The sequence below is a fragment of the Aythya marila genome, assembly GCF_965140915.1.
Source record: "Aythya marila genome assembly, chromosome: 4".
Classification (NCBI taxonomy): domain Eukaryota; kingdom Metazoa; phylum Chordata; class Aves; order Anseriformes; family Anatidae; genus Aythya; species Aythya marila.
In genome coordinates this window covers 6494950-6515370 of record NC_139045.1, presented here as the reverse complement: position 1 = coordinate 6515370, position 20421 = coordinate 6494950, and the positions used below count along the sequence as shown (strand labels likewise).

At 39.1% G+C, this 20421-nt stretch overlaps 1 protein-coding gene across 1 annotated transcript in view; it reads left to right on the top strand.

Moving 5' to 3' along the window:
* Nucleotides 1-532: 532 nt before the first annotated feature.
* The window catches only part of LOC309877342 (centromere-associated protein E-like), a gene marked incomplete at its 3' end in the record, with an annotated part of 31316 nt that continues 11427 nt past the window's right edge, over nucleotides 533-20421 (top strand). The window contains exons 1-30 of the mRNA XM_082758613.1: nucleotides 533-595; nucleotides 676-767; nucleotides 1520-1609; nucleotides 1688-1806; nucleotides 2706-2825; nucleotides 3862-3943; nucleotides 4157-4224; nucleotides 4309-4380; nucleotides 5073-5124; nucleotides 5948-6035; nucleotides 6217-6343; nucleotides 6818-6937; nucleotides 8334-8492; nucleotides 8869-9013; nucleotides 9261-9358; nucleotides 9647-9703; nucleotides 9783-9950; nucleotides 12207-12281; nucleotides 12543-12665; nucleotides 13040-13174; nucleotides 13741-13918; nucleotides 14129-14223; nucleotides 14934-15248; nucleotides 16108-16419; nucleotides 16625-16783; nucleotides 16908-16923; nucleotides 17620-17696; nucleotides 18560-18781; nucleotides 19638-19796; nucleotides 19995-20222. Of these exons, the coding sequence (XP_082614739.1) occupies nucleotides 540-595; nucleotides 676-767; nucleotides 1520-1609; nucleotides 1688-1806; nucleotides 2706-2825; nucleotides 3862-3943; nucleotides 4157-4224; nucleotides 4309-4380; nucleotides 5073-5124; nucleotides 5948-6035; nucleotides 6217-6343; nucleotides 6818-6937; nucleotides 8334-8492; nucleotides 8869-9013; nucleotides 9261-9358; nucleotides 9647-9703; nucleotides 9783-9950; nucleotides 12207-12281; nucleotides 12543-12665; nucleotides 13040-13174; nucleotides 13741-13918; nucleotides 14129-14223; nucleotides 14934-15248; nucleotides 16108-16419; nucleotides 16625-16783; nucleotides 16908-16923; nucleotides 17620-17696; nucleotides 18560-18781; nucleotides 19638-19796; nucleotides 19995-20222 (3807 nt within the window). The 5' untranslated portion in view covers nucleotides 533-539. The remainder of the gene's footprint in view (nucleotides 596-675; nucleotides 768-1519; nucleotides 1610-1687; nucleotides 1807-2705; nucleotides 2826-3861; nucleotides 3944-4156; nucleotides 4225-4308; nucleotides 4381-5072; nucleotides 5125-5947; nucleotides 6036-6216; nucleotides 6344-6817; nucleotides 6938-8333; nucleotides 8493-8868; nucleotides 9014-9260; nucleotides 9359-9646; nucleotides 9704-9782; nucleotides 9951-12206; nucleotides 12282-12542; nucleotides 12666-13039; nucleotides 13175-13740; nucleotides 13919-14128; nucleotides 14224-14933; nucleotides 15249-16107; nucleotides 16420-16624; nucleotides 16784-16907; nucleotides 16924-17619; nucleotides 17697-18559; nucleotides 18782-19637; nucleotides 19797-19994; nucleotides 20223-20421) is intronic.

Genomic DNA, 20421 nt, shown 5'->3' with positions numbered 1-20421 from the left:
GTTAAAAGGATCAAAGACTCTATAGAGATTTATAAGCAAGTATTCACATCTCACCCAAAGGCGTCCCAATGGGGGAGAAGAGAGGCTCAGCCCACCGACTGGTCCCAGGGGTCAGGAGGTCCTCAGGATGCTGTATTCCCTCGGGATGGTCTCTCCCCTGACGGTGGGATCTTCCCTCACATCCCCTCTCTCTTGGGCCAATTTATACGATTTTCTATCTTTTAGGTGGAGCTTGAGTGGCTCTAGTCAAGCACATCTTAGCTACGATTGGTGTCAAGTTCTCCCGTCTCCGTTTGGGGCTTCTGTGGGCTCCTTGGAGCCGCCTCTCCCTCGCGGGCGCCATTCCGCGCCCTCCCCTCAGCCCCGTCCCTCAGCCTCCCCTCAGCCCCGTCCCGGCTCCCCTCAGCCCCGCCCCCGGCGGCGCGGGCCACTGAGAGGCGGCCTCGGGCCCCGTTCGAAGCCGGCGGCGGCCGGGCCTGGGCTGCGGGACGGCTCCGAGGGGCTCCGGCGGCTGCTGAGGCTGCTGAGGCGCCGCGGGGATGGCTGACGAAGGGGCCGTTACCGTCTGCGTGCGGCTGCGGCCGCTCCTCGCCAGGTGAGGGCGAGGGCGAGGGGCTGGGCGGCGTGGGGGTGCGGGTGGAGCTGGTGAGCTTAGCGGGGTGCTTTGTCTCGTAGGGAGAGCGCTCTGGGGGACGAGGCGGCGCCTCACTGGAGGAGCGAGGGGAACACGGTCTCAGAAGTGAGCGGTGCCCGAGCCTTCAGCTACGGTGAGTGTGTGGGAAGGAGCAGCTGGGGCTGACGCGGGCCTGCGGGATGCACGGCCGGAGTGCGCGCTGACACTGCTTGCCGTGGCGTTGGCAGCATCGCAGCTCTCTCGTGGCGCTTCTCCCGGCCTCGTAATGCCTCAGGGCTTGTGTCTGCGGTGTTTGCGTGGCAGTGCTGGCCAGGAATTCTCCTTTGGGAGTCGACGTCCTGCTCTCAGCGCCTTTTGCTGTGCTGGTCTGCACTGCAGAGTGTTGTTGGAGCTCTGTTGGTATGGAAGCGAGGTGGAAGATGCCCTCTGTAGCGCTCCCATCTCAGGGACAAGTGGCTGCGCTGAGCCCAGAGCATTGGGGTGACGTGCACGTGAGATCCTCTTGCTTGAAGCATCTTCCTGCTGATCCACCGTACTGCCTCCAGACACAATTTTTCCAAGTCTTGTCAGGCTTACAGTCCTGATACATAGATCAGCCTTAACCGTTTTTAGGGTTGAATGGGACGACTGCATCTGTCATTCTTAGTTCCTTTGAGGCTCTGTTGTCTTTGCATCGTCACTGTTGGTGTTGAGTTTAATCTTTTGTTCCTGAAGTCTGGCACAGTACTGACACAATTGTGTTTTATGTTTAAATTATCCTATGAAGACTCAGTCCATGATACAATAATTGAAGTCAGCATTGCTGAATAAGATGACGGCTTGTTTTTGACTTGCAGTGCTATGTTCTTATGTGCTTTCTTTTCTTTTTTCTTTTTATTTTTTAAGATCGTGTCTTTCACTCAAGTGACAACACACAGCAATTATACGAAGGTGTAGCTGTTCCAATTATACAATCAGCCGTGCAAGGATACAACGGTAGGTTTTACAATTGTGTTTTAATCCTATTTGTAATGCAGTTTGGAAATAGTCAGTAAGACTTAATCATCTTCCTAGGCACAATCTTTGCTTATGGACAGACCTCCTCAGGGAAGACGTACACCATGATGGGGAACGAAGAGTCTGTAGGCGTTATTCCTAAGGCAGTCCAACATGTCTTCAAACTTATTTGTGAGGTGAGTAACTCCATGAAATTGAGGTGACTGAAAGGACTAGCAATATTTTGGAATGTTAAAGGAAAACTACTTTTAGCATTAAGGAGTTTGTGAAGAAAAGAAACAGTTTATATTGGAGGATATGTTGCACTCACTTTGCTAAGCTTGCAGAGATGCCATTGGTTTTGAAAAGTAAAAAAAAGTGAAATAGTTGGAATCAAATCAGTAACAAAACAGTTGCTTTTAAGCTTGCCAATACATTACACTTGAATTACAAGCTTAGGCAAGGTGATGTGCAGCTTTCTTCTTTGTTTTTCTATTTTAAAACTTAGCTACGAAATACTAACAATATTAATGACATCAAGGAGAAAGTACAAACTGAAACGTTATTTGCAGAGTATTTGCTTCTGCCTTGAGTATTTCGGGTTATCAATATTGGTTATGTGAAATGTTCCTGCTCCTTTGAGGTGCAGAATACCTTAGGGTCTACAAAAGCATTTAAAGCCAAGTAATTAAAAAAAAAAAAAAAGTAACTAAATTTTCTGTGGTGCTGTAGTCTAGTGTGTGGCCTTTCCTAGCAAAGTAGGTCCGAGAGAGAAGTCAAGCTACGCCAAGAATAGAAAAAAGAATTAAATATGGAAAGGGGAGTTGAATTGACCTATTGTCACACTTCTGTAGACCAATTAATTTGCTTTTATGACTTAATAAACGTGACACAGCATTAATGCAGCTGGAAGGAGATGGAACAGAAGGAAATGCATCTGCATTTGTAGACGCTCACATGCAAAGGGGAAAGAAGTCTGTGGAATGATACCCAAGCATATAGCTTTGAGTTCAGAGTACTGTAATTAAAAGGTGTTCGTTGTTTAGTCTGATCTAATTTGCTTAATATTGTTTTCATTTCCTCTTGCGATCATTAGATTCCAGACAGAGAATTCTTGTTAAGAGTTTCCTACATGGAAATCTACAATGAAACCATTACGGATTTGCTTTGTGATATCAGGAAAAAGAAGCCTCTAGGAATTCGTGAGGATGTTAATGTGAGTGGATATTATATTAATGTAAGAAGACATAACAATTTCATCTGCTTGAGGGGAAAAAAAGCTTTGAAGCATCTAGGTGAAAACATTTCCTCATCAAACTGTAATTGTTATATTCAAAGCCAGAAGAAAGGCACTTTCTGTAATAGAACAGCAAGAGTGAAGCTGGGCTTGCTGTTGCTGACTTATCTTTATAAATGTTTATAAAATGTAGACTTCATTCTCGATGTTTTCCAAGAGAGTGTATTTTATTTAACTAAAACAGTGAATACTTGGGATTTTTCTAGCTAGTGGAACTACAAACATGGTATTGATTCCCTAGCTCAATGCGTTAGAGGTCTTCAAAAGATAGAAAGATGCTATTAAAGCAGCTCTGCATGTCATCCACAAAGTGGATAGAATTTTCTTCTACTGTAATTGCAGAAAAGTTATCAGAGTGGTACTATCCAGTAAAATAATCTGTAGGGAAAAATAAAATAATGCTATCCTTATGTTCTTGATATCAAGCTTTGTGACAAACTGTTTTTGTTTTTTAATTATTTTGATCAATGCTTTTAGAATCTGGGAAGAGGGGAGACGTATAAGCTCCATGATTATGGCCTTATAACACTTCCAGATATATCTTCCTGGACCTATTCTGAGGGAATCTCCCTTACCAATGTAATTTTTAGGATGGTTGCTGGAGCTCTGGTTTTTGTCTCTTCAGGTTATAGTACTGTTATAGGTCTAAATATAGGTTATACTGTTATATAGGTTATAAATATATATGTAAATATAGGTTATATTATATATAAATATATGTAAATATATTATATATAAATATATGTAAATATAGGTTATACTGTTATAGGTCTAAATTTTCCTCTCTTTTTCAAGAGGCAAACTAATGCAAAAATACATTCAACTAATCTCACTTCCCTTTAAAAGTACAGTCATAATTCTTGGTAATGTTACCTTAATGTATTCAAGTGAAGTATAAATTTCAGTAAGTTATTTATTACTCGTTTTTACCTTTTTTTCTTTTGCTTTGTTTAAGAGAAATACATTTGTAGAAGACCTCACTGAAGAGGTGGTTGTTTCCCCACAAGACGTTATGGAATGGATCAGGAAAGGAGAAAGTAAGTTGTTTAACCAGTGTCAGCTGATATTTTAGGAAAGTATTGAATTGTATACATCTAGAATCCCGCGTGTCTTTGAGATAATATTCAGAAATTGCTGCTTGCGAGCTTAAAGGCTGTCCTTGTCTTTTATCTCCAGTTTATTGGGTTGTATTTCTACACGTGTATTTCAGAACCAGAAGTATTTCTAATACTTTTTTTTTTTTTTGACAGAAAGTCGCCATTATGGGGAAACAAAAATGAATGAACACAGCAGCCGTTCTCACACCATCTTCAGAATGGTAAAAGCCTTTTCCTATGAGAAGGTTGTTTTGTTTTACTAAATATTTGAAGTGACAAAAGCTTATTGTGCCTGCTTCTGCTAGATAATTGAAAGCCGAGAACGAAGTGACCTTGCAAATGCAAACTGTGATGGAGCAGTGATGGTGTCGCACTTGGTAAGAAGTACTCTAAGAAGTTGTTAAGTAGGCATTTAAGCAGGGAGTTTACTGTTGCAGCTTGCCTGTGAGAAAAATGTTATTTTAGAACGACATTGCAAGCATGTTTTGTTGTTAATTTCTATCAGATGCTTCTTGGACATAAATCATGCTTCTGATCATCTGTATAGACGGAGACTACTGGGGCATTATCTGGAGGATATCCTCCCAGCAGAGGGAATGTTGGTGTGGTTAGAGTTCCTAGACAATACATGCTGGACTGAGGAGTGTGATGTCCTCCCCAGGAGCGTAAGGGACTATTGTCAGCGTGTGTCCACATATTTGTCAAACATAGCTTCCCCTCTGAGTGTTCCTGATCACTGACAAACCCAGTGAAATAATTCTGAAATAGCAAACGTTAAAGCTTCTACTAATAGAGTTTCTATTAAGAGAAATTCTATATAGGAATTCTATTCTATTAATAGAGTTCCTATGACCTTATTTGATCTCCTTAGGCACTTTGAAATTATTTTTTTGAAATGTTGTGGAGTTGCGTATCTCTTCCAGTAATGAGAGAGCAATTGTTTGTTTTTTTCCTATTTCTTCCCAAAGCATAGCTATATTTTAAATCTGTGCTAAGAATTTCATAGAATTAAGAGGATCTAAAATTAAATTACCCCCAGCACTAATCTGTGAAACGTTTAATGTTGCAGAACTTGGTAGATCTGGCAGGCAGTGAGAGAGCTAGTCAAACAGGATCTGAAGGTGAGTGTTGAATGAAGTTCTCCTTATGACAATTTCTGTTGATTAAGGTTTAGTGAGAGGCTGTGATGGAAAGGAAGCTCCTATCCATGTGATGTTGTTATTTCTAAGTAATGTATCTTCCACTTGGCAGGTGAGGATCTGCTCAGGAAAATAACAAAAGCTGTAAAGTGCAGACAATTGTGTAGTTACATGGCTTTTCTGGAACGGCAGGTCCAGCAAAAGTTGTAGGCTGTACTAATATAATGAAGATGAATAATCTGTAGTAAAGGAATCATTAGAAGCTCTTAAGGACTATTAATAAATATATAAAGCTGAAGAGTAAGTAGATAGCTCACTGTGTTAACGATCAGGCTTAGTTAATAAGACAGCATGAAGAACAAAAATGCCTTTATTAAAGAAAATAAATCATAATCTGAGAATAACACGTTAATATCCTCTCTTAAAAGGTGTGAGTACCCTGCAATTTGAATCTAAGGCTGGTTTGGTACACTTAGATTCTATTGTTGTTTTTTGTTTTTTGCAAGTGCCAATATTAATTGAATGTCTAAATACAAAATAATCTTTGTAAACAAAATTCACATTCCTCTGGCCCTGACTACCTACTAAGTGAAGACTATTAATGCTCATTTGTGATAGACTTTGATTCATTTGGGTTATTCTAAAAGACTTGATACTGGGTGCTGCTGTGTCACAGTGCATTTTGGTACTGGAGATTTAACTCTGGACAATCCCTCTGAGCATAACATAACACAACACCTTGACATGTTGAATAAAACAACATTTAGATACATCTTCAAGAAATAAAATACTGTGTAATGCCTAGGTCTGCGACTGAAGGAAGGCTGCAATATAAATCGGAGTTTGTTCATTCTGGGCCAAGTTATCAAAAAGCTTTGTGACGACCCTTCTGGGTAAGTGCTTGTGTTGACATACCTCTTTTTGGACAAGTCACTGATAAATTAAGAAGTTAAATCTCTTTAGACATCAAATAGTATTCTATATAGCTCTCCTAAATGTTCTGTCACCTTAAGACAATACTGTTTTTTCATAGAAAAATGACTTTTTAAATCTGTTTTCTTACTTTCCCCTCAGTTTCATAAATTACCGTGACAGCAAGCTGACTCGAATTCTACAGAACTCTCTTGGAGGAAATGCTAAGACGGTTATTATTTGTACGATCACTCCTGTTTCTTTTGATGAAACACTCAGTACTCTTCAGGTAAACCTTCTTGCCTGTTGTCAAGCATCATTCTGCCTCTAGACTTTAATATTGATGGCTTGGGGTGGGGGGAAAAATGTGACGGGCAGGGGTCTTCAGTCACTGGAACCTTGTAAATGTCCTCTGCACTTGGGACATGAAATGTGTCTATTTTGTACTCTGCGTGTTCTCTCAGTCCCATTGTTGTACTAGTTTGGCTAGCTAGAGCTTTTTGGCAGTTCGACAACGTTTTAGACATCTTCTACAAGAAGAGAGGGTAAATGAACTAGTGATGAACTTTAGGCAGGATTGTCTTCCCTTTGGTGCTCTCTAGATCTTTATATTGAAAACTAATTAGGTGTGGTTTTGCTTAAGCACACTTTTCTGTCATTCAACTGTTCCCTTAACTCTGTTGGTAAATAAGAGAGAAAATACGTCTCTTGATGCATTTGTTCTTTAACCGTTGTCCGTGAGAGATGATGGTTGCTCTTCCAGTTTGCCAATACAGCCAAAGGAATGAAGAATACTCCAAAAGTCAATGAAGTTCTTAATGATGATGCCCTCCTGAAGAGATACCGCAAAGAAATTCTGGATTTGAAAAAGCAGCTGGAGGAAGTATGTAATAAATACAGTAAAATTTATAGTTTATATGTGCCTGTGTGCATATATAGTGTGTGTGTGTGTATATATATACACGCACACGTACTTTTGTATATTTACAGTGGTAGCTCTTTGGAAACTGTTTTAAACCAAGACCAGTTAAATCTGGAGGGGTGGGGAAACCCTTTAAGCTGGTAATTGTTGCTTATATTCAGAGAATACAAATTGAAAACAAAGCGAAAGGTAAAGCAATTGATAATGACCAGTGTATCTGGGTGAAAGCTAACGCTAAATGAGGCCAACTGACTGACAAATGTTTTTGTAGGTGAGAGAGTTTAAGAAACTTATCGTGCCTCATAGTACACTTCAATAGTGCTACAAATGAAAGCAATAATTAACTGACGCTCAATAACCTCCTGTATTATAATTGAAGGTTCCAAATGGATTATTTCCTCCTTCCTAACTGATGTTCAGCCTAAGCTGCAGCTGTGTAAGATCAGTGGCAAAGTCTGTTGTGTATATGTTGAAGATATGTTTTAAAAGTGGATGACTTGAGACTTCCCACCATACAGTGTAGTCTCATTCATCTTGCTCAAAACAAACAAACAACAAACAAAATAGGCAATACAGTGTTGATGAGAATCCTGCAGGTGTTATAAGAGAATGCATCATAATGTGTAAAGCATGGGAAAATCGTAACTTAGACGTGATGCATCTTTCGATGATTTAAATCAAAGCAATATTTTTTGGGGGGGGGCAAGAAGAGTTATAGAAAAAGATTAAGGATAAATTTGGCTTAAAAAAAATAATTTGAAGTATAGATTTCCACCTAGTGGTATGCTTGTTCTGTTATAACATTACGTAGTCAGGAAAGTACTTCTGTTGAGTCCCGAAGAGGTTCTTAGAAAATTGCGTGTATTCATCTCTAAATACTTAATTATCGCAAGATAACTAAGCTGTCAAATAGCTAGTTACTGCAATGCAGTTGCTTTACAACAGAATAAATGATCAGTACCCCAAATTTCGAGACATTGCAGGCATTAGAGAAGCATATTGTTATGTGACAATTAAATCATAGCTATGAAAGAGCTTCAGGCTCTGTAGAAAGGTGAGCTTAAACTGTTATATTTGAAAGCATGCTTTCTCTGTCTCTATTTTTTAAATTCCTAGAGAAGTCTGTAGCTATATTGTTTTGCTTTTCTAAATACTTGCAGATACAGACTTCAAATACTAAGTCTATGGGTAAATTGTGGACTAAATTGTCAGTTGCTTTCTTAAAGACTAGAGACAGCTCTTCCAGGCTTAGAAGAATATATGTACGTGGTGTCATTTTTGATTACTAATAATACCTTATCTCTCGTACCAGTAGTTTGTACTCTTTATGTCAATCTGATTGATCTTTTTATGGAAGGTGTCTCTGAAGACTCAACTTCACGCGGTGGAAAAAGATCAATTGGCCCAGTTGCTGGAAGAAAAAAATTCTCTTCAGAAAGTGCAGGAGGATAGGATACGAAACTTAACTGAGATGCTGGTGACTTCTGCCTCGTTTTCAGCAAAACAGGATATTAAAGTAAGAGCAGCTGTTACAGATCTTGTTAAATCTTACATAGAGTCGTTGTGAAAATGAAGAATAAGTTTGAGTTATGCAGTCCTGAGATTTCGCTTTCAATATGCCCAGACCAATTGTAAGTGTTTGTGCTCAATTTTCACACTTTTAAGGAATAACCTCGTAAATAACTTGTGAGTAAGCGTTCATTCAATTTTGAACAAGACTTTTGCTTACAAATAATCGTGCTGTAGTTCAGTTTTGAAGAAACTGCAAAGCCGAAGATACTGTAGGTTAGCCCGCAGGACTGTTGTAGCAGTAACTTATGCAACATCTACTCTCTACGTAGTGCTCACCATTTTCTATAAATAAAATTTTAAAATGAATATTTTTTTTTAAGGCCAAGAAAAGAAGAAGAGTTACATGGGCTCCTGGTAAAATAAACCAGAAGAATGTGAATTATTTTGAAGACTTTGAAAAAACGGAATTGACTGAAACAAAAAAAATGAAAGCGTCCCTGTCTTTCCTACCAGATGGAGAGGGTTGTAAGTATCTTTGTGGGGCGGAAGGAGAACACGAAAATTCTGCAAGGCAGCTTTGAAATGAAGACCTGAAAATGAGGAATAATCCCTTGCTTATAAATCTAAATGTATAGATTCAGAAATGTTACTCACTGTGCTACATCACTGCCATTGAATGATTATTTCTGATGTGATGAAATCTTTGACAGAACTCTTGATGTCTAGTTTAAAATGTACTCTCACTCTATTTCTAACGCATCTTCCTTTTCAGCTACATTTTCTGAGAGTTCTGAAAATGACAACCAATGTTTAACTCTTCCCGATCAAATTTCGGATACAGAGTGGACTCCTGGACCTCACATGAACTGGGTAACTTCATAATCTCTTCAGTTGGCCTTACATGGTGTCTACACATTCCATGCTTCTCAGTAAGGTCAGCCTTACCCTTCTTTAGGGAATCGAGAATCTTTTTTGCATCTAGCTAGTTAGAAAGCAAGTCTCTGTCATTCGTTTGAAGTTGTGGGATGTTTTTGTGGAGAATGGGCTAGTGAGCTTTGGTATTTAAACAGGACTAGCAGTGAAAAGACAAGCAACAAGGAATACCATAAACTTGCTTCGGCTTGTACATCAGTTAACTAGAAGTGATTCTCTTTCTAGACTCTTAAATTCTTTGAAGAATCTACGCAACGCTGTGAAGTTTCAACACTAGAAAAGGTAAGCCTGTCCATTACTGTCTTAAAAATAAGACCAAAATCCCAATAACCTCTCCTCAAGTTTGTTGTCTTTTTTTTAGGACCTTGCTTTAAGTGAAGTCAATGTCCTACAAGATAACTTCAATAAACTCGTATTAGAAAATGAACAGCTGAAATTAGAAATAAATGAAATGAAGGAGAAACTGAAGGAAAAGATAGAAATAGAAGAATTTGAAACGCTGGAAAAGCAAACACAAAAAGAGCATGAGGTAAGGTGCACTGGAATACAGATAGATAAGAATTCTGTATGCTCAATTTTTTGGAAGAGTTACGTCAGTATACATCTACTTGGACGTTTATTCACAGGTGGTGCTAAGTTGCTCTCAACAGCAGAATGAAAGAATCCAGGATTTGAAATGCGCTTAGTGTAAAACTCGTATTTAAACTTTGAATGTTATTTAAATTCGTATTTCATTTTTGAATTTTAACTAGAGGAAGTCTAGTTACACACAGGTATATATTTGTGTGCATCCACACTATATTTTTTGTGCGCATGTATATGTAATACACGAATGGTCTAGATTTCTGCAAGAGGTTCTCCCTTTCCAATGTGTAATAAACGCGCTGTTACTAAATAGGCTATGGAGTATTTTGAAGTTAGTGAAGTATGGCTTAATAAGCATACTCGTTTCTTGTATAGGACAGTTCAGTGAGTTACAAAGATCAGAGCTATGTCAGCATTAACTTTAAACATTGTTTAACTCGGTCATAGCGCGAATGATGATGTCTGTAAAAGGAAAAAATAAAAGCTGTTTTGTGCCACAAAGTCAGAACATTCTGTCTAGTGGATAATATGAGATAGGACATGCAGACTTCCAGTTCCTTTCACCTCCTCGTGCTTTTTGTGGACATATCTTTTTTTGTCCAAATGTCTGTTTTCTTTCTATGCTCTAATTCTGTTACAAGTAATACATACTTCTATTTAGACTAGCCCTTGGGCAACTAGAACGTAATGCCTGTCAAATAAGTTACAGAAGGAAAAGAGACTTTTGAGGTATTGAGACACGGGTGTACTTTGTTCCATTTCTTACTGTTGAGGGATTTTTGAAACAGCAAAGATCCCACGGCTTGCTGCAGCTGAGCCAAGTCCCCATGACAGTGTTCCCACATCGCCCAATTGAGGAATTCAGACAAATATTGTTGCCAGTAGCTGGCTTCAAGGGCAAGGTCTACGTGACTGCTAATCACAAGGGGGTTGTTTTCTTGCAGGTGGGGTTGTTTTCTTGTAGTTGTTTGTCTGAGTGCTTTTGACCAATAATCTTGTGTGAGACACTCTCCTCCCGTTTAAGTTCACTATAAAAGTCAGGCTATTCGGGTAATAAAATGGAGCATGATCTGACCCTACTGGTGTCTGTCATGTCTTCGGCCGTTCTTCCTGCAACATCTTACCTAATACCTTTTCCAGAAGGAGCTGATTCTTTGCTGTGTTGGCTGCAGACTGGTTGCACGCCCTAGGCTGTTTCATATCCTCTTACCATGATGCTAAGGTTGAACTGAAGTTGCATCCTTTCGCCCTGTTTCAGGTTACAATTTAACAGCCTCACCTATTATTTGTGTTCCCCACAAAAATGTATAGGTATATTCTGAAGCCAACATTGAACAAATCCTGTTAGAATTGTCCCTGAAAAATTGTCCCTGTGTGTCTAATGACAAATAGTCTAAAGTACCTTAAGTTGCAAGAACTGCTTTTTGAATAAATCATACCTTGAGATCCGTATCTGAAGATACTCCCTAAAATGTAAGCATTTGACACCTGTGTAGCAAAGTAATTACAGCACAAGTGACAGGTCACCTCCTTTGCTGAGCAGATTTGGCTGAAATCATCAATTTCAGCCGGCAGACACACAGAGGTAAACTCTGCTGTGAATAATGACAGGAAGTGACTTTTAACAGGTAGTTTGATACTATTTCTACAGCTCTCCTCTGACCTGAAAATTACAGGTTAGGTTTCCTCCTCCCTATGCTTGTAGCTTTTCTCTGTAGTCTTCTACTTGTGCCTCCTTTCAGAGGATGCAACTTGAACGTGTTTCTGGCTTGCTTACTTCACCTCAGCTCTGACACTTCCTAATTCTTGTCACTGAATAGATTGCATTAGATAGCTGCACTGTTGTAAAACGCTGCTTAACGTGACCAATCTGAAGTTTCATACCTTACAGATTTGTGCATGAAATGGCTTTGATCACATTGCTTTCACTTCTTGAGCTGTTTAAAATTAAGTTGGACTTGAATTCTTTCAGTTTGCTGGGAAGCCGAAATGGAGCTTTGCATCTTATCTATCAGTTTGAAAGGGCGTAGCAGCTTGCTTTGTACCTGTTTAAATACATATACATGTATATGGTTTGCTAACTAACAGAAAAGAAAACATAAGGTAGACCTTGCTTATTTTCGTGGCGATGGCAGCTAATACCATTGGTTGTGGTCGCTTTCTAACCTCCTCTGCAATTTTGCTTCAATTTGCTCCACAGACAGAACTAATGCATGAAGTTACCAGCCTAAAGAATGTAGTTTCAAATGTGGAAGCGCACAATGTAGAACTTGAGGTGAGTCTGTCTCAAGCTTGCATGCAGTAAGACTTCTATGGAACGTTGGTTTATGTTGATTAGACTGTCCATAGTAGATAAGAGTATAGACTCACAGGGCTCTGGTTAGTCTTACCAGTTGTAAAGGGGATATTTATAAACTCAACCTTACATAATAAGCGTTACTAAGTTTTCTGTTAGATTTCTACCTGAAGAAAAAAAAATGGAACTAGGTTTTCCCTTATGTTTTTTTTTTTCCCCTTTTTCTCCTGTAACTTTTAGGCAGAAATAAGCTCCAAATTGGAACAGCTGAAAGAGAAAGAGAACAAAATAAAGACGTTGCAGAATCGTGTGGAAGAATTGCAGAAAGCAGGAGTGGAAAAAAAGGACGCGTCTGTTTCAGCTGTAAATGTGAGTTTTCTTCTGGGGTTGCGAGGCTATGTTGGATGATACTTTGTTGGGTATGGGTTAAATATAATTGTAGCTTTAATTTAGTTGAAATCCGCTGTCAAGAGAATTAGCTATTTTTTGAAGCTTAAAACACTGGCTACATCAACAGTTCTCCTGCAAGAAGCTTATTTTATACAGCAATGCTCTGGTGAAGTAAAGCTATGGGAAAGGTTGCACTTCACTCCATCTAAAAGGAACAGCAGAAGGACAGAGCTCAGATAATGAACCATGTTCGCAAAGTCTCTTCTGTACTTTAGCTGTATTCTAATGATCAAGTTTGCTTTGTTATGGCCTGTTTTAGCTTTTTAATTATTTTTCCTCTCTTTCAGAGAGATTTCGGTAAACTACTTGAGGAAGTTCAACAGTTGACCAAATCCCTCTTAGATAGTGAAGCTATAGCCTTGGATGCCAAAAAAGAGTCTTCTTTTCTCAGAACTGAGAATTTGGAGCTGAAGGAGAAAATGGCAAGTATTTGTTAAACCACTTTTGTTGCTGTACCAAATACGGTTGAGGTACTGTTGTCTTACAATCAGTAAATACAAGATTTGGCTAGTGACTCGTGCTCCAAGTGATGTTTTCACTCTGGAACTCGTGGAAAAAAGGTCTTAGGAGAAAGATGAAAAGATTCTAGAGGCTTGTTGTGCAGGATTAAGTGTGCAGTCTATCAGTATGGAGAGAATAAAGCAATAGTGTTTGGGGAGTTCCTGGGAGAGAAGACTCCAAGTCTGATTTTTCCCAGGGAATAAACCAGTGAGATGAATGCAGGAAAGTGGGGTGGACCGTGCTTTGAGCTTTGATGGAGTAAAAATGAAATGGGGAAAGCGGTTATGGTTCAGCCTCTAATGTAAGGTACGTTTTGGTTAGCACTCTAACAGGAATTAAGTTCTTTAACTGCGACTTCTGTTGTATTGATCATGATCCAAGTTGTTCAGGGCAACAACAGGAAATGTGATGGGATGCAGTGTTGAACTGTTAAGCAAGTAGGCTTGGATTTTGTGTGTGAACTGCACGTTGTTTTGTCTTCCTGAAGAATGAACTCTCAAGTAATTACAAGCAAATGCAAAAGGATGTGCAACTCTATCAAAGTCAAATAGAAGCAGGAAAAGCCAGCTACAAAAAGATGGAAGCTGACTTGCAGAAAGAATTGCAGTCTGTATTTCAAGAAAACACAAGGTTAACTGCACTGATGGAGGGTAAAGTTCCAAAAGGTACTGTTCGGTTTGAGTTGGTGCTCTCTTCCCATCCCTTGCCCCTTCTCCCTTTCCCCACTGAGGTGGGTGGTAGGGAAGATTTTGGCTCTAATGTTTTCTAGACTTTAATGTCTATGACATTCAGGGTGCATTATGCCTCTTCTGCTTAGTTTAAAACCTGCTTTTCTACCCTCACACTTTCTAACCAAAAATTGTTCATTTTTCTAGATTTGCTTTCTGTTGTGGAGCTGGAAAAAAAGGCATCTGATATAAAAGCGGAGCTAGAAAAAGCATCGGAAGAGAATGCACTCCTACAAAAACAAGTAAATGAGCTACCAGAATTTCAGTCTCTACCAAATAGTGTTGAGATGCAGCAGAGAGAGCTAAACAAAAAAAAAATCTGGAGAAAATTAATTTTTTCTGGAGCTGGGCTTCCTTACGTGTTCTTTATATTGTGCTTCCCGAGTTACACATTAGAATATCACACATTAGAATCTAATAGGCCTCTTAAAGACAAAAGTAGTCTTGAATCAAATAACATGAAATTCTTCAAAAAAAAAAAAAAAAAAAAAGCCATTAAGGTGCTTTCCCTCAGGTATCTGATATTTGCATTCAAGAAAAAAATCAAAGATCACATGCTGAGTCATAAAGTCTGCTATAACTAATTAATGTAAATTTCTAATAACTAATGTAAATTTCTAGTACAAAGCTTGCTTATTTGCCTTGCTATAGCTAGGAGTATTAATCCATTCTTAGCTCAGATATATTAAAAAAAAGTTTTAAATGTCTAAAAAAAAATAATTAATTTGTCTTTTTGAACCCAATGGGGCTTACCATCATCCCTGTTGTTCAAAGATTTGTTTGGGTTTTATTTTGTTGGGGGAGAGTCTGAAGTCTAGCACCATACTGTGCTCTGTGTTTTGCCTATGTTTGTTTCCAAAGCCTGCGTATGGACACGTTTTGGTTTTCTCATTATATAGTTGTGATAAATACTGACTTAGAAAACGCTGTTGATGTTTTCTTTTGTTTGTAGACTCTCGAAAAATGTGAGGAGCTACGCTTACTAGAACTGGATAGAGAAAAGCTGCTCTCTGAGGCAGCTGATAATGAAGTTAAACTGAAGTGTATGACTGAAGAAATTGGAAAACTGAAAGAAGACCTAGCAGATACACAGCTTAAGTATGAGAACTGCGATCAGGAATATGTAGCACTTAAACAGCTGCATGAAGAACTAGAACTAAAATACGTAGCTGCGTCGGAGAACAGCGACCAAATGAAACTCCAAATAGAACATCTATCTAAAGAAGCAGAAGAGTCTGAAACAGCCTTGAACGATGTGAAATCGGAGGTCAGTGTCATCTTGATCCTTTAGACATGTAAGATGCAAAGAGTTCTTCCGTAGTATTAAAATCACTTGGAGAAGTGATCTTGAATGTATAAATAACATTGCAGCTGAAATTCTTGTAGTGTTAGTGGATATTGTTCTTTGCCAGATGTGCAGTCACAGGCTTATGCATCAAAATGGTCCTTCATGGGGAAAGAAACATATAGTTTACAGCAGGCTGTGTTCTTCTGTTCTCTAGTTCTAATTCTTCTTTTCCCATTCTTAAGTTTATTTATAGGGCAAATCGTATTTAAGTTTATTATTCAAGTGTTATTTATTATGAAAATATATTTTGAATATCTAGCTACGACTCTCTGAAATCGTAGAAACAAAGGTTTCTCCTCAGGGAACCGTTTAGGATTTTGCTTTAAAAGAAACAAAAGGGCAGATCTTTCAAACCAGAGAAAACCACTGCATTAATTGGGGAATATAAAGGTGGGGGGGAGGAACATCCTTTAGAACAAAAGGAAACTAAAGCTGCGTGTATTTCTGACAAGCCTTTTGGTAGTGCTATGGCTGTCATAATCAGCTACAGATTTGATTGCTTCCTAAGCTAGGCTACAGTGTCATGTGTGTTGTGTTTTAGCAAGGCTTTTCCTGCTAGGGAGAAACCATCAGAAGGTTTCCAGAAACAGATGCTTATTTAACGTGGGCCAGAATGTAAGTGGAGGCTTAAAGTGAAACAGTGAAACTTCTGTTCTTTTGCTGAAGAGTGAGAGGATGCTATCATTTCTAAGTTAACGTGAGTCTGTGAAAACATGTATGTAACGTGCTGTTTCGCAAGACAATGAAAGCGTCTGGTCTTTCCCTTTACAAACCAAAGCTCTCTAACAAAATGAAAGAATTGGAAAAAAAGACAGCAGAGCACGAGCATCTTCTTGGTGTCAGAGAGGATCTTATTCAGACTCAGCAGAAGCTAAATGAAATGGAACAATTAAAAGAGCAAGAGAAGATTATGGAATCGAGATTGGAGGCCAAGGATTCAGAGTTACAGGCAGTTCTTCAAGAGCTTCGTGGATGTCGGGAAGAAATAAAAGCTCTCACTCAGGAAAGAGATGACCTGAAACAAAGAGAGGAGTCTCTCCAAGCTGAGAAAGACCAGCTCAGTGAAGATATCAAGGACACTGTTTCCATGGTAGGAATTCTGTCTTTATTGAAGTGGACCGTACATGTTAAGGGGCAAGAATATAAGAACGGTTATAAACAATATTGAAATACATAGGGGATTAGGAGAGTGGAGTTTTTTGTGGAGCTTTTTGTTTTTATTCAAGGAGTCCTTAGTAATGTGGCAAAATACCTCAAGCTTCTCTCTTGTGGATTTTCTTCCTTTTATTCTAAAGAACATTTTAGCGCATGACGAACTGAGAAACGCACAGAGTTCTTTGAAGCAGTCCCAGGAAACTGTTAAGAAATTGGAGAAAAGCCTTTCTGAAAAAGAGTCTCAGATGCTGAGTGTTGAGGAGACGCTAAGGAAAACCATCAGTGACCTTGAAAGACAGGTGATGTGATATATCATCGTTCAAAACTTGTATTGGAAAATGCTTTGAACAAGTGTGAAAATAAGCCTGGTTAACGTCCCTGCAGTCTCTGCTGCTTGCCCTTAAATTTCTACACCTTTGGCAGAAAGCGTGTGACAAAGGTGTACTGTCTGATCCAAGCCTTCCCAGCTTGATGCTCTACAGAGAGGTCAGCATCTGCTGATGTACGCTAATAAACCTGTGCTTATCTAGTGTGTTCCAGAGCTGCCGACCTGAGTGGTGGCATTAGATGACAAAGGGAAGAAGAGCCGAGTTGCCATAAGCTTTATGGTTTGTAACACTCAGGTCCCAGTGAGAAGAAGTCTAGCAAGTGGTTGTAAATGGCAGCTGAGCTCCAAGCACAGAGCAGAAAGCTGATCCCATGTCTTTATGCTTGGGTACAACAACTCGCAAGGAAGGGTGCTGAGAATACTTTCATGTGCAGTTGCTTCAGGGGCAATTTCTTTAGCAGGACAACCTGTAATACATGAGACTGGACTTTAGCCTGCAGTAAGTATATCAGCTGCCAAACCCAGTAAGTCAGCGGTCATTAATTCAGTATTTGCACGGTTGGTGTTTTTTTTTGAGTGGATGCATAAAAATAAGTGAAGAGATCCTCTCTTATTTGGCTTCTTCCTCCCAGACATTTTCTAAATAAAATGTGGCTAGTTGCAGAAGAGATTGCTTAAAAAGTTAAAGTTTAAAACAGGCGACAGAAAGGCCAAAGGTCGTTCAGTATTTTTTTTTCCTGTTTTAATTACAGCAGTTTAATACTAGAAATGCTGTAGAAGGAGGAATCAATTTTTTTTGTATTTAAGAAAGTAGTTCAGAGAAAGAAGGTCAACTCCTGAAAGTGCAAGAGGCGTTGAAGGAAACAACTGAGCTGAAGCAGAAGGTCAGATGTAGTTCTGCAAATTAAATAAGATTTCTATCCAGGTTGGGCAGCCCATGGCCTCTGCAGACTTCAGGTCAAATGGGTTCAGTAAATGTAGTAATAAAACTTAATTAAAAGCTTTTCCCTTTTTTTCCTGTGTTGCTTTTCAAAAGAAAGCCATAAAAATGGAGGCAGTGAAAAGACGACCGAATTGCAATTTGACCTGTAAGCTACAACCCTTTATAACAAAACATGCATTAGTACTGAAGGGTAGAATGTTAGACATCAATGCTGCTATTTGACTTCAATTTATTTTAAGTCTTAATTTTTTTAACGTTTCTCTAATAGCATGCTGTCTTTCAGCTATGTGACTCTGAAGATACTTAAGCAACTAAATGGCAGTTTAGTGCAGCAAGTTAAAGGACAAGCTGTTTATAAACTTAGTGTCTGCTTGCTTTCATATCTGAAGCTACTGGGTCTTTAAAAAAACAAACATGAATGCTTATTAGAATCAAGCCTGTCTGCTGCAGATACAGTAATGGAGTTGTTTTTGTAGAATTATAGTGGATTGTAAATTTTTACACGCTTCTGCCAGTGAGATAATCAAACTTCAGTGCTTCTAACTTTTAAGCAAAATTGTTGTCATCCTTTGCTTTCTACCTTAGTAAACTAGTGGGCATGTCTTCTGTAAAATGATCCCGTTATAAGAACGCGTGTAGATAGATAATGCTTGTGAAATGTGATCCAGTAGCACTTTTCTTATATCAGCCTGATTACTGGGACACAAAAAAATAGCATGGTAACGTTTTTTCCAAACTAACGAATTATTTCCACCTGTGCTGGAAATGATCAGCAGTATTAATAACAGGTATTTGTTCTTTCAGCTCGCTGAAGTAACTGAAAACCTGACTCGTGTCTCTTCTGAGTACGACACGCTACTTGCAGAAAAAGAACAGGCTGAAAGAATAATGAATGAGCACGTCTGTCAGGAGCCTGAGAAAATTGCTGTACTTAATCAGGAGAAAGAAGAACTGCAGCAAATGGTAGAGGTCTCTAAAGCAGAGAGAGACCAGTTAGAGGCTAACTGTCAGGAAAGCAAGAAGAGAGTATGTATTTAAATCTTGTAATCTTTGTTTGAAAGACACGTTATGCTACTATGTTCCTTGAGTCGTGAAGCCTGTTCAGTATCTCTTCCTTTCTTCATTTGTTCTCAGAAGCAGTAAACTAAATGTAGGTTACTCATCCAATCTGGATCTTGGAACTTGTTTCTTAATTTTACTTCACCACCCCTTTGGTCACCGTGCCGCTCTGGGTTTCGCAACAGTTGTTTGCTGCCTGACGGACAAACACTGCACAAGTTTCTGTGACATTTTTCATCTCCGGTAGCTTTGCGTTTAGCACTGAGCAGTAAAGGTAATACGAGTTTACAGAAATCAAAGGGCTAAAGTCTCCTACCATTTCAGTCCGGGATAAATGGAACAAGAGAAATCTAAACCTGGAAAAGAAATGACCTAATGTATTTCTCCTTCCTGATGTCTTGTTCTTGGGGCAGAGTAGCACTTCAAGGTTCCACGTATTTGCCTGAAAATGTGTTTCTGTTGACACAGTATTCCAGACAAACTTAACCTGAGGTGCGGTCAACAAAAATGGAGCTAGTAAGTAGGTAAAAGGAAGTCTGGTAAATCTTTCCTAAGAGATTTGCAGAGCCTTTCATAAGAATTAAAAGCTCTCATGAATTTGAGCAAACTTCAGATAGTCTATCCATACGTAAGAGACCAGAGATCCTAACTGTTCCAAAACCTCAAATCAGTTAACTAAGATGAAATCTTCAGAGTTGTAGGTCTTGCTACAGCACAACTTGACAAAACATTCCCTTAACTGGTGACAGTTGCCCCAAGACTTGTAAGTAAAATTGAAGAAAGACATACTGGGTGATCAGCCGTGTCACGCTTTGTTCTGCAGTTGTCAGAAGTTCTGACAGAAATGGAAAGTCTGCAGGAAGAACTAAAGCATCATAAAGAGCAATCTGATATTCAGAAGAACTTGATAGCAGAAGGAGAAGAGAAACAGCAAAAGACTGAAGAAGAACTAACTGAAGAAATAAAGAAACTGAAAGAGAAGGCAAGTACGCTAACAAAAGCAACTCTTAAAGCTGATTTAGAGAATGTCCCCTGAAGGACTGCCGGGAATAACAGCTACCTACCTATCTTAATTTGTACTGTTTTGCAGGTCTGCTAGATGAGTTTTTGCTAGTAGACCGTGACATCCTGTTAATACAAAATCAACACATGCTATTTATCGTTTTTTCTACTTTTGTAGATAAACGCGTTGAGTGAGGACTTAAATTTGGTAACTAAGGAAAGGCAACAGCTGCTGGGAGAACTAGAAGAGAAGACTGAAAGTGAAAACAAAGACGATGAACTTCAACAACTAGAGAAAAGATGTGCTGTGTTAGCATGGGAGAGAGATGAGTTTGAGGAACTGCTGGAAGCTGTTCGAGCAGAGAAGAACAAACTGGAGGTTAACCTACAGGAGAGTGTTGATAAGGTGCTTTATCTTTTGATTAAAGTAGAACAAGGATAAATGTTTAGGAGAGAAGGCTGGCTGAATCTTGAAGCTGTTTTTCAAAACAGCTATCTTGCCAGTATTGGTGTTATATGTACAAATTGCAGATACCGGTGTGCTTTAATTTCTGTCTTGGGGAATTGTATTAAGGACCTATGCAAAGATGCATTCTTTCAAAAAA